This window comes from Marmota flaviventris, chromosome 10, assembly GCF_047511675.1.
Source record: "Marmota flaviventris isolate mMarFla1 chromosome 10, mMarFla1.hap1, whole genome shotgun sequence".
NCBI lineage: Eukaryota > Metazoa > Chordata > Mammalia > Rodentia > Sciuridae > Marmota > Marmota flaviventris.
Window position 1 is genome coordinate 49,489,494 of NC_092507.1, and position 13,666 is coordinate 49,503,159.

The window sequence follows — 13,666 nt, forward strand, 5'->3', positions numbered from 1 at the left end:
TGCAGCATGTTTCTCCTTGCTTATTCAATGGTGTTTGTCAGGCACCTTGTGTGCCGGACACTGGGGATGCCACACCTGAGAAGGGAGGCATCTTTCTTAAGGAAAAAAACAGGTTATTATAGTTCAGCCACCATGACAGGTGAACCCTGTGGGTAAAGTCCCTAAGAAGACCTCTCAGAGGAAGGAACATGTAACTTGGAACCCAAGGATGAGCAAAGTGCTAGAAAAGCCAAGGAAGAGGCTCAGAATGTTCCAAGGCCCAACAGGGAGAAAGCACTTGGCTTTGGGGATCTAAAAGAAGTTTAACAGGACACAAGTGTTGAGTACAAGTGGTGGAAAGATAAGGCCACTAAGGTGAGCAGGGCCACTCACAGCCCATTAATGTTTTAATAGTTTCCTGTACAATAAACAAGTCTTGGTTTAGAGTTATTGAAAACAGGCTTTCTTTAATTAACAAAATAAAATCAGACAAGAAAAATGACCACGGAGATCAAAGCCCAAGGCTGGCAATACCAATAACTAACACCTGAGTATAGCTTGCCACTCTCTTCAGAAGGAACCCATGGAAGCCAACGCCTTCCTCTCACATTCTGCATCCAACTGCAGAATGGCCTTCACGGCCATCCCCTGGGCTCCCGGGAACAGGGCCGGCTTTACTTGGAGTCACACAGGGAGTCAGTGGGAAGAGAGGGCCTGAGTCCGAGTCCTTCTGACAGTACATATCAGCCTCTTCAGTTTACAAAGATCCTACTGTGAGGAAAGCAAGATTTCTGATATTGGGAAGAGTATGGAAGTCTAAAATCCAGCCCCTTCTTCCTGCTAGACAATAAAATCCTCAAGAGCAGGGACCATATGTATTTTATTCACAGAATCCCCTGAGCCTGTATCTCTAGCACCCAGCACACAATCAGCCCTAAGTGCTCACTGAATGAGTGACTAATGCTCCCAAGTGGTTGATACTAATGGGAGAAGCTCTGGGCATACTCCGAGGCCCAATTTACTTCCATCGTATTGGAGCGGGGAGAGGGGACTACCAGGTTTGGGGCTGGTTTGCCAAGGACAACTCATTCATAATCAGTAGTGAGCTTAGTTCATCCAAATAAGAGCAGGAAGCCAAAAATAGCTAACTGGATTAGTGTGACCCAGCAGAGGTAGCCTTGAGAGAAAAGGCAAAATGGTGACTGTGACTCATGCAGTCTTAGTTAGCAGCATCCTCTTTGGGGGCCGGTGGGGAATTGAGCCTGGGAGGTGGGGGAGAAGCTCCCTGTATTTTTGTGTTTCCGTTTTATGTGTGTAAATGTCCTTAAATAACCCACCTTGCCAGGAGAAGAAAGCAAAGTGTCACACCCAGTTCTGGATTCCACATTAACAACCTCCTTCCGCAGTGTTAAACTTTGCCCTTGAGGCCTTTTGTTTAACTTTTTAATTTGAAAAACAGATTCTGCCCTGTCACAGTCTGTTCCACACACACACACCCACCCTCAGCACCCTATCTTTTTGTTTCCCCTTTTGGTTCAAGTGAAAATATAACTATCTCAGAGAGACATATTTCTTTTTGTTTTTAAAATGTGCATCCTGCCCTCTCTGTAAAAGCTATAAAAGGCTTTTTCAGAAGTTGCCCTACACATTGGAATGTGTGTCATTAGTTAAGGAGTTGAGTCCCTTGGCTTCACCCATCTCGTCTTCAGTACCTCATGACCCAACTTTGGAAAATGGTCTCAGTGTCCTAATTGCTCTCCATGAGGCATAAGAAATGAAACAGATTGGCACTGTCAGATTGGCCTGCCATTCCAGGTTTCCTGTTTAGGATGCAGTCGAATAGATACTGTTTGTGGTTCCTAAAATACTGTGTATTCCAGAATTCAGGCAGAATGGGATTCGAACTTTCGTGGAGCTGTAAATTAAAGGGCGGGAGGTGTGATAAAACTCCATAGAGAACTGTGAAGGGAAAAAAAAAAATGTCGCGCTGCAATGGTTAAATGAAATTTTATAAGCACATTCAGCGTGGAGCTGTTTTGCATTACATGAGTTGAATACCTTAGAGACGCCACATCTGCAGGCACTTTATTAAATCCTTAGTCAGCACTTTCCAACCTGATGAGATTACTTCTTCATCTGACTGGAGAGAAGGAAAGCTGAGCTCTTGTCCCGGACTGCAGATTTCTTTTGATGTTTCACCTTGAACACTGAAAGAGGACAGTTCCCCCCTCCCACCCCCAGTACATCACAAGCTCTAGGCATTGGGAATGTAACTGACTAATTGTACCCAACCAGAGACTTTGTGGGAGTGTGGATTTATGGACCTCCAAAACAACTGTAGCTGAATGTTCCTGAGGGGAAAAAATAGATCAAAGCTCTGTGTTTACTTCCTTAATGTAAATGTATCAAGATAACATCATCCAATATTGTATTGTAATATTGCAACTCACAGGAGATAAGGGACAGAGATTCCTTTGTAGTCCATCTGGCTACAGTAGAATAGATTAAGGGGCTATAAAGTATGAAGGCAGAAACCATATGAAACCTAAGCTTATGTCAGTAAATGTCTCAAGAAGATTTTTTGACTCTCCATAAATGAATTTTGTTTAATGTGTCAACATTTTCCCAGTGATTTGCTATTCAATCCCAACAATTTAACAATCTCAGATTTCTTTTATATATTTCCTGTATGGCCCAAGAAGAAAATAGGCAGAATCATTCTTCAATGAATGTTTTGAAACTTTCCCTGCTTGCATAATGAAAATTAAAAGAAAATATCACACAAGAAAATAGGTTTTCCAAAAGTTGTCTTGTCCATCTGGTGTTTCTGCAGTTCATGGAAGTTCACAGAAGTCGAGAGGCTTATCCATGTGTGGCTGTCACACTTGTCACAGAAAGATTATGAGAATCTTCAAGTGCAAACTGATCATTAGGAAATTTGGTGAAATGGATGAATTTACTATTATTAGAACTGTTTATGTGCTATTTCTGCCAAAGAAAGAAAGAAAGATTGGTTCCTGGTGTGGTTTCCCTGACTTCCCCTTCTGGAAGATCCTGGTCAAGTAGCCGGGTTAATTGTCATGAAGATTAGTGTGATGTTGAAATAAGTACTAATGGTCAAATTACAGGAGTAAAAAAGTGGAAGAATAGGTTTTGGTTTGGGCCTGAAAGGGTTAATTAAGGTTTTTTCACGGGTTATTAAAGACCCCCAACCCCTGCCTCAGGAGTCATATTGACACCCCACCACAGGGCAGCTTGGCTCCTCTATTGACATGTTGCTGGTCAGAACACAATAGCCTTCTGTCTGCAAATCATTGCTAAAATCATCTCAAGGAAAGAAAGTTCGCAAGCTTTAAGGTTAGACAAAAGCCCAAGAGTTGCAGCATGCAGCTCAAAAACCCAGAGTCAGCAACTTCTATTGATTAAAAACTAACCTTTAAAGTAACTCTGAGAGTGTGTGGTTAGCATTTAAATTTAAACATGTCATGAGTTGATTTGTGTTACTGAATACCAACTCAGAAGGAGTAACATTCACATCGCATTTTTTTTCCTAATTCCCTTAAGCAGCTAAAGTATTTCATGAAATGTCAATAGGGCAAAAAGAAAAAGGGGAGGGGCCCAAAGCTGGGCCTTGTAGTTTTCTTTCCCATGCAAATATTCACCCCCCAAAAGAAAAGTGTGGAGAGTGAAACACAATAATTAGTCCTTTGTCTAACTTTCCCAAGTGCCGGAGAAAGACAGATTAATTAAATATACAACAGTGTTGGTTTTTGGAGTGGGGGTCTTGCTTGCTGTGTAGGTCATAAATTAGGCAGAATAAATACTTCAATGTGTTTGCAGTGGGCCTGCTACGTCAGAACCACTGGAAGGTTGGTGGGAGGAGAGCGGAGGGTTTCTTGCTAATGATAGTCACGTCTGGGTCTGTCTGGTTGCTCTTAGCAACCAGACATGATGTAACACCAGGATGAACTTGAACTTGGGGGACTTGAAAAGAGAACAATAGACCAGAGCAATCAATAAAGCCTATTTCAGTGAAGGATTACAGAGCCGCTCTGGGGTAACCTTGTCGGCAAGGCACATACTGAATAGTAAGATGTGTGAAGAAACTTTTTTTTTTTTTTTTTTTTTGCTTTGCTTTTTAAGAGAAGTGCAGAGGCACTGCAGATTTTTGTAGTGCCCTGAGGTCTCGTCCAGAGACAGTGGTATGGAAAACTGCTCCCCCTGCCGACTCACTGAGTCCCAGGCCTTTGCTTTAAGAATTAACCGGTCTGTCACATTGAAGAAGTCTGGAATTTTACAACTGCCTTAGAAAGTGTGCAAACAGAAATTGTGAGCATTGTTTGCTGCACTCAGAGTTTGAGAGTGTTCTGTTAAAGTGTGAATGCAGTTCTAACGTGGATCAGCATCCGCTATTGAGGAGAGGCCTACTAAAAATAAAAACACTTTGGGGGCCTGACTCCCTCTCCTTCTTTTCTCCCTCTTCTTTCTTTGGTCTAGTTAGATGTAGGCCATGTGTAGTTGCCAGAATGATTTCCTTTCAGGACACAAGAGGCTCTATTGTTTTCCTCAAAGCATGTGGATGAAGAATAACATCAGATGATGAGCAGTTGTTCACTTTAGACTGAGGGTTTTTAAACTCCTCTGGAAATCAAAGGTAGTTTGTGTAACCAGGAAATCTTATACCAACCTCCAGGTAGCTCTTTTTTAGCCATTCTTCAGCCAGTCCTGACTTTACCTAATGGAATCTCTTGGACAAGGCCAGGCCTTCACCTGACTGAATCATCCACACATGACCCACTCTGAGGCACTTTTCAGTGACTAATGACAAATGCAGTGAATTTTTCAGGGTATTGCCGGAGGAAAGTTGGCAAAAGCCATATACTTTCTAATTCACTTAAGACTCTGATATTAGTCTATACTTGGTCACTTTGTTTAGCGAACTTAACTTTCTTTGCTGACAAAGAAATGCCAGCAAATAAAGTAATGTCCTACTGGAGTATGACTCAAAGCTGATCATCTATGGGTTCATGAAAGGAGAAGGTAGCTGGGCCCAGACATGGAGACCTTTAAATGCTGAAAGGACAAAAGCATGGCCTCATTTACCCTGTGGACCTAGTGGCAGTTACCAAGGCGAAGTCTTGCTCCTTTTTGATGATTATGTGTCCTTTCTGAAAATATTATTTTAGAAATATTGGACTGAAAGGAGCTTTAATTTATTTCCTGAAGTCGACCTCACACACATAAGAGGAAGGAGAGAGTAAGAGAAATGAGTGGCTTTCCCTAAATTACCCAGGAGATGACCAAGGGCTTCTCCCCCTTTACCTCCTCATTCATGGCATTGTTGCTAACACCTGTGCCTGCTAAAGAATGCTGCAGTCACCCTGTGGGCACCCAACGTGTGCCCACTCATTGGGGGGAGACACTGAAAATCATCCAAGTCACCTAGCCATTAATTACCCCATGAAACCTCTTCTTTCTCCCATTCTCCATTCACTCAGCTCTTCTTGGGTGAAGATATTCTGTATTCCAGGCTGAGAACTGAATGAGCAACAAGATGGTCAACTTCTAAAATAGGCTGTTTTGCAAACTGGACTTTTGGTTTTTTGTGACAAGGATAGAACCCAGGGCCTCACACACACCAGTCAAGCGCTGTGTAAGTGAGCTACACCCCAGCCCCACAAACTGCCCTTCTAACTGCGCTCTTCCTTTTGTCTTCCAGTCCTGGTACCTGGGATAAAAGTTGCAGCGTCCCACCATCCACCAGACAGACCACCTGACCCCTTCTCAACTCTGTAACATGGACGCAACCTCAACCCAGCGCGGTTACAACTTCACTGTCAGTGGAAGGGGAGAGAAACCGATTCAAATCAACTTGTACATGGAAACAGCAAGCATTATGGTCAAACAGCAAAGGCCATAACCTTTCGGGATTTTTTTTTTTTTTTAAATACTTTAGGGACTGTTGTAATTTCTCATATGGTGCTGGAAATGGTTGGGCTTTGTAACATTTGGAGTGTTTCCGTGGTAGCGTGAGCATTAGGTGATGTGGCTAGCGGAGGACTACCCTTGCTCACTGACTTCCTGCTGTAACACACTTTCCTTACGGAGCCTGGCTGTTTCACAGTATTTCATGAATTTACCCACACAGGTGTGATCCTTCTTGAGCATTCAAGAGGCACATGGAGAACTAAATCTTTTGTAGTAGCTGAGATCTGCAATATATAACTTACGGGACAGTCAAAGGGCAATGTTTTTCTGTAACATATTGGAAAAAGAAAATGCAGTTATGTTCCTTTTTTATTTTTCTTTTAGTTTGGTTTGGTTCAGCAGTCAGCAGTTAAGTATATAACATGGCCCGCAAGGACAATGAATCCACTCACGTTGCAGAACAATTCCGAAAATGGCAAACTACTACTACTATTCAGTTTTTTAAAAGTTTTGAAATGCTGCACTTACATTAAAAACAACAACAACATTTTTCAACAATTTCAACAATGACACAAAAATTCACATGGAAATGGGGAAGATGGTCTGTGTTGACAGAAACTGACAGGAATCAATCAAAACAATCGAATTTTGAATTGAGTAAAGTGCAATTTCATTGGATAGCTAAATATCTTTGTAAGATAGAGATTGTTGAAAATTCTATTTTTGTTTTTCAAGTCCTTCCACCCCAGGACTCTAAATTATTGGGGTAAAAAACAGCCTTGCAAGAAAAAAGGGGAGCTATTTTTGCTTTTTATGTTTTTTATTGTTAAACTTGTATCCCTTTAAAAACTGAAGGAAAATTTAAAAAAAAAAACAAAAAAACAAATCTAATGGTGCTTTTACCACAATATGTTAACTACATTAAATGCTAATTAATTATTTTCTGTTATCAAAGCACATAACTAAAATGAAATCATGGTATCTGTTAATTTTATAAGCTAGAAGTCATTATAATGAATCATGCCAATTCTGAAGATTTTTACATGTATCTGGCAACATAGGATTTATCAGTTATCAGACACCTCATGGTACCAGAGATTGTCCAGAAGTTTTAAAGACCTTTGCGTCCCTGAACTGGGCTATGGGAAAAAATAATAATAATAATAATGAAACCAATACTGACACAAATGCTGGTGCCCATTCAGATCAAGGGCACTTGTTAGGGAAAAACAAAGTTTGCACCCCCCAAATGTCCTGTATCTTATGTAAAAAAGAAAAAAAAGAGAAAAAAAAGAAACAAACAAACAAAAACAAAAAAAAGTGCAAGTGATTTTTCTACCAGACAGCGAAGCACCCCTTTGCTTCCCATGCAACTTCAAGAAGGTTCCCTAAACTATACATATATAAACGTTCTGGTTGGCGGCCCTGCTGATCAGAGGAAGTCTCTGCATGTTCTAGTGTTAGTAACTAATTTTTATATAGTTAACGTAGGATAAAGTAGAGTGCATTAAGACACAATATGGTAACCCTCCTCTAGGCACTTGCCTTTAAACTTTGTTTTCAGCCCTTCAGAAGGGTTCTACTACTGTCCTATACAATCAAGTAACTGAAATTCTTGGGAAGACACTTTGCTCCTCATCTTCCCCCCCCCCAACAATGTTGTTTTGTTTTGTTTTTTTTCCTTAATTTGCACGAAAACAAAAAATTCCATATCAATGTGCCTTGCCCTGGATAGCGATTATTTGTGGAATTGTTGCACATGCTCCTCTATTGAAAGGGGTTTTTCCCTCGTCAAGCATTTGGAGACACTTTTTGTAAATGTGACTTTTATGTCAGCCATCGTCAGTTTCAACATCTAGAACTCAATAGAAAGTCAGTTGTCCCGCAGATAGGAGTAGTCGTTATTGTCCTGTGTGGTCAGTGGCAGTGCATTGCTGAGATCTGTAGATGCTTAGAATGTCAGTATTTTGGATGTTGCTGCATTTTACAATTTATTTGGAGTCTTCCTTATCCCCCCCCCCAGATATATGAAAATATGCAATACCTGCTTATATCATGTAGAAAAAGCTTAGCAATTATTAATTTTTCTTTTCCTTTTCCTTTTTTTTTTTTTTTTTTTTAATTTGACCAAAGTCAGTGCTGCACTTGACGCAGTGTGTTTTAGGTGTTTGTCTTTGTACTTTTTGTGATTTTTGAATGCACGTGCGCAGGAAGGGCTCCTCTTAGAGAAGCAGTCAAACTGTGAAGCACTAAGCTGACCCTGCTTCAAGCAATTTTGTTTTTACAACTGTTCCTTTCACAAGCAAGCCTTAAAAAAAAAGAAAAAAAGAAAAAAAAAAGACAACTTCCTTTTTCTTCAGCTCCCACACCCCATTTTTCTTAGCAGACTGCAGTCAATCCACATTCAATAAAAAGTATATAATGCCCATTTTTATATGCACGTTTTTAAACTTCCAAGTTCTGAAAATTGTTTACTGGTTATCTCTATTTAAGGAAAAAAAAATAAAATAAAACATTTTGGATTTTCATATGTGTCTGATAAGTGGTTGAATAGTCGTTTGGCGCTGTTGTATGGTGTGATTGTCAGTGTACGGTGTCACTTCCTATAGCCAGCCAGCATACTTTGCCTTCCCCTATAGCACTTAGCTGGGCATTACTTTATTATGACATATGTGCACTAAAAAAAAAAAAAAAAAAGAAAAAAAATTTTAAAAAGGAAGAAAAAAACAGAAAAGAAAGAAAGAAAAAAAATAGCAGCTTTCAGTGCTTCACAGTGAAGGGAAAAAAGCCTAGACAAACATTTTGTCAGAACCTTGCAATAAGCCAAGGTATTACCAGTAAATTGGTTGTATATACAATAAAATTGCACCCTTTTTTAAAACAAAACAAACTAAGCAATAGTTTGGGCAGTTCTAGTTGTTTTTAGTGCGCATGTTGTAGTCATGACTGCAAAGAGAGAGAATAAACTGCCCACTCAGAAGATATGTAATTTGTATTGTTGTATAGTTTTATTGATTACACTGATTTATTCTACCCTATTTTATAATGCAGGACTTTTGTAATGTTGTTTAAATGAGGAAAAAAATTCTGTCAAATTAGCCTAGTGAAATTTCTGATTGTTCATTATAAAGGCAGCGTTCATAGAATTGCTTTTCTTTCTTTTTTTTCCCCCACTTTGGGAACTGGATTTAAGTTTAAAACTTTCCTGTTTCCCTTTTTTTTTTTTTTTTTGTAAGTATTTAAATACAGTTATTTTTTTTTCTCTCAATGGTATGGCATATTCCTATGCTTGAGAAGTATAGGTCTACTGAAAAACCATTGTAAATGGACTTTACAGGTATGCTGTATTTTTGAAGGTATTTTGTTGTATTAAGTTTGATGAAGCTAAAATTAGGGAACTCTGAACAGATTTGCAGGAAAAAAAATGTTTTAAAGGCTTTAAAACATTAGGGAGGCAGTCTAGGATGATAACAAACAGGGGTTAAGTATTAAGTACACTAAGTTACATTTTTGTTCATGTTCCATTGTCCAGAAAGCAGCAGGAAACTGTAGTTCAGTGTGATCAAGCAGGAAAAAAGAAACACCAACAATCAGGAGTGTGTTGCTTTTTAGATTAAAAGCTGAGCAAAGATGTTTGAGGAAGACTTTGCTACCTGGGGTGTGCAGACAGACAGACTGAGAGCTATCAGCATTTGAAGGCCCAGCCCTCCATTCTGAGACACATTTGAATTTTCTCCCCATCAAATGGCATTAGCAAGATTGGCAAAGATAGTCCCTCAAGTGACTCCATGTTTTTTCTTTGGGAACTGAAGTCAGAGGCACAAACACTAATTCTTATCATTTATCAATGTACTTTTTCTTTTGGCCCCTTCCCTTGCTACCATCAAAGGCTTTTTTTCTGATCCTTCCAGGGCAGAGGCCCACCCCTATTGCCACTCACTGACACCCATCCCCAGCCTTTTTCGTCCTTCTGAGCTTTCTGTTTCTTCACCCCCTGGCAGGACAGTTACTTCTTGTCAGCTCATTCCCTACCCTGGCCTAGGTCCGGGTGGGCTCCTGGGCGGCCTGTGGGTTACACCTCTTGAAGCTTGTGCTCTTCATTTTCTGACAGTCGAAGTGTGAAGGACCCAAACTTTCTAGTCACACATTCAGTCAGCCCACAGGAATATGCAGGACCCATCTCAGAAAATCTTGTCTTTCACTTTTTCAAACCCTGATCCCCGCATGCTTTGATTCTATTATAGTGACCGTGCCAGGAAGTACTTATGAAATCTGGATTTAAAAAAAAAACGTTTGTTCCCCTGTGATTGTTTTTTGGGGGGAGTGGTTTCTAAGAATGTCATCTAACATACTTTACATCCATGTCTGGAAATATCTTTGTCCACAGTGGTGGTGGTGGTGGTCTTTCTCTCTCTCTCTCTCTCTCTCTCTCTCTCTCTCTCTCTCTCTCTGCTTCTCTTTCCTTTCTTTCTGTTTCTGGGTGGCAGGCCTCCATAGGACACATGTAATACACAACTGGCATGGTAATGTAAGGAGAGCATCAGGGGCACCTCGAAGCCCACCCTCCAGACCTGTCCTAGGTGGTCTCAGAAGCTGCTCTGCCCGTGGGCACAGCTTTCATCCCCATTGGCTGCCGAGGCCATTTTGTCTTGAAGTCAATGCATGTACTTATTGTCTGACAGTCCACCTGCTCTGCCTTCTCCACGTCCAAGGCTGTGCATTTATCTAATTAGTGTCATGTATGTTTCCCTTTTATTTTTTCCAATAAAAAAAAAAGCAGTGGGATGAAAATTGCTTTGATATATAGCAGGTAACATTGAAGCTATTCCATAGCACTTAACTGTAGTGAATACTGTGTCACCAATTCTGAGATCAATTTAATGTTTAATGCAAATCCATTACATGGTGCTATTACAGGCTGACAAAATGATTTACACAAATGTGACAACTTGGGCTCAATTCACTCTGCTTTCCAACAGTGTAAATGCATAGCAGTGTTTATCTGCATGAGAACTATGCACTAATCTATCTGAAGAAAAAAAAAAACTATATCAACTTTGGTATCTACTTTCCGTTTACTTCAATCCTTGCCTTTTTGGTCATTGTTATAATGCCAGCTTTAGGACAGAAAGAAATATAAGAAAACCAGCATAATACCTGATATATTAAAATGTAGTGCCTGTGAAATCTGTATTATATTGCTCTTCTGAAGTAAGATTTTTCTACACCGGTAGCCTTCGCTGTCTGTCAGTCAGGACCTCTGGTATAGGTGATGTAAAATAACCGTACAATATTAATGCATGCTATCCATAATGCTTAGTGAACTGTATGAATATTACTCAAAGTTATGTTAGTCTTTTTTTCTGACTTGGTTCTTGTCAGCTAGGTTTAAAGGTATTTCACTGAGAACGCAAATTCTGTCTTTTCTTGATTTCGGTTGTTTTCAGTATTTTGGAGGTATACATTGACTTAAATTCAGTATTACTTGTGTTTTGTTTTCGGGGTTTTTGTTTGTTTGTTTGTTTGTTTTCTTTTCTTTTCTTTTTCCTAGGGGCAAGCATGGGTGTTTGGTTTCAGAAATCAGTACCTGGCAAGATTTTTTGTCTCAAAACTACCATTTGAAGTTCAAGAACTCTGCTCTGAAGCCACTCTGAGAACATTTCCAAGTGAGGGACATTTCCTTGACCCTTTGGAAGCTATGCTGATACAGAAACATTTTCTCAATGGACAGTGTTCGGCCAGGTACCCATGCTTGATCTGTCTTCACACCAGACCTTCTCACATTAAAGGACAAAAAAGAAAAAAAAAAAAAACTTTTAAGAAATCACGTGGCTATTTAGTTTCATGCACAGTTGCAATATTTTCTTCAGAAATAAAACTCTGTACAAACTTTGGGCCCGATTCATAAGAAAAAGAAGTTTGCTATTAACACGGGATTTTTTTTAATATACTTTTTTGTTCTAAATTTGAAATGACTTGCTTTCCAAATTAAATAAATTTTATCTTATTTTCCTCCTAAGTCAGACTTTTATTCCCCAAAGGGTTACATTAAACAGACACTAAGGGCACGGGGTATAGGGAAAATATCCCAGTAATGCTCAGAAAGTTAAGGGGGACCCCCCCCCATAGTTGAGCCAGCCCATGAGGTAAGACCTTCCTTGTGTGCTTAGTTTCCCATATGGACTCATTGAGCAATTTGGTTCAAAAACCAAAATTTACAAAATGTGTCTGGACCACAGAAATATAGGGTGACAGTGCTCCCTCTGATCTAACCAGAGCACCTTCTGGTAGAAAACACCCCTCTGCTTATACAATGTGAACTTTCATATCTCTACAGTGGTTCAAGGACAGTGTCCAGCAAATTGGGACATCATTCCTGCTGCTTGATGCTCAGTTTCTCAAAATGACAAAAGTATTATTTTATCTTTGACTGTATTTGTGTTGTTCTTATTTTTTTTAATTTTAGTGTTTTTCTTGGTAATAGTCTAAATTTTTTTTAATATCTCAATTAAAGGTCATAAGGCCTCTGGCCACATTGGGATGAAACTGTAAAAGAGCTGCCAGCTCCGTTTTTTTCTCCCTAGTTTCAGACCACAGTCTGTGACCACAAAGGCATTTGGTAGCCTTGCCACTGAAACACTCACAGAATAGACTAGGAGTCCACGGGTTTCCAGAAGGTCCTTGGGAAGATACCCAAGGGCAAGTCCATGGTGCCCCTACCCGCCCTGACCTATCCCCAGAACAAGTCCACTGGAGACTTTTCCCACCACACATGGAAACTGTCCACTCAAAATACCTACGATTTTCATTTCAAATTGTTGGGGTGAGGAGACTAAACACTTCCAGTGGTGGCAAAAGAAATCTATTGTGAAACTGAACTCCCCCCGTGTTAATAACTTGGTCTGAAATTCGTTTTTATGAGCCGGGCCCCCTGTGCCTCTAGTATACTTGTATTGACTCTCATAGTTACCCTTTTAGTTTTACTGTGTTCTGTGAAAATTTGTAATTGGTTGAGAATCACTGTGGGCGTCCATTCTTATTCAACTAAATCTCCACAGGGTTTTTGAGCTGGTGTGGATTAGTTTAACTCTTGTATTCAACCATTAGTGCTACCACCTTCTCACATTACAATACAATTACTGGAAGCAAGTACTGCATTTCCTATGCAACAAAAAAGGAAAAATAAAAAATTGCTAATGCTATGGAAGCTGTGTTGTCATTTGCTTTACACCATGCCTGGGTCGTTGAGTGACAGTTATGGTATACGCTGAATCTTTTCCCAGAAACAGTCTTTTTTGCACCATGGATCTGTGTTAGCCTTGATGGCTGGCTGGCAAATAGTGTCCTTATCAGTGTTCTAATGGGTAGTGTTGTTTTACACCTAGTCGGACAAATATAGGACTCCCTGCCCACGTAGTACTTAGCATGTGCCTGATAACTGTTCTAAGGGCTCTCTGTATGGCATCAGTTAGGGCCCAATCAGGAATCAGGAATAGGATTCCCTAGGTTTTCCAACAGGGGCCTCTAACATAGCCTAAATGTTAATAAAATGGAGCACAGCCACCAACCATGGAGCTACCAACCAAAAGTGGGTCACCAGAACCTAAGTACTGAGGAGCACACACCACTGATACTTGGATCATTTGAGGAGGGGTGGGATGCCACATGGCTGATACTCAGACCTCTGAGGAAACATGGTGAATGGTGCTAGAACCACCCTGGGGGACAAGGTCAAGAGTACCAGAACTTCTGAGGAGGC

At 40.2% G+C, this 13,666-nt stretch overlaps 1 protein-coding gene across 5 annotated transcripts in view; it reads left to right on the top strand.

Moving 5' to 3' along the window:
• The window catches only part of Nfia (nuclear factor I A), a 361,350-nt gene extending 348,241 nt beyond the window's left edge, over nucleotides 1–13,109 (top strand). For all 5 annotated transcript variants that reach the window (XM_027945000.2, XM_027944998.3, XM_071617895.1 and 2 more), the window contains one exon: nucleotides 5,699–13,109. In XM_027945000.2, coding sequence (XP_027800801.1) covers nucleotides 5,699–5,716 — 18 coding nt within the window. In that variant the 3' untranslated portion in view covers nucleotides 5,717–13,109. The remainder of the gene's footprint in view (nucleotides 1–5,698) is intronic.
• Nucleotides 13,110–13,666: the final 557 nt, after the last annotated feature.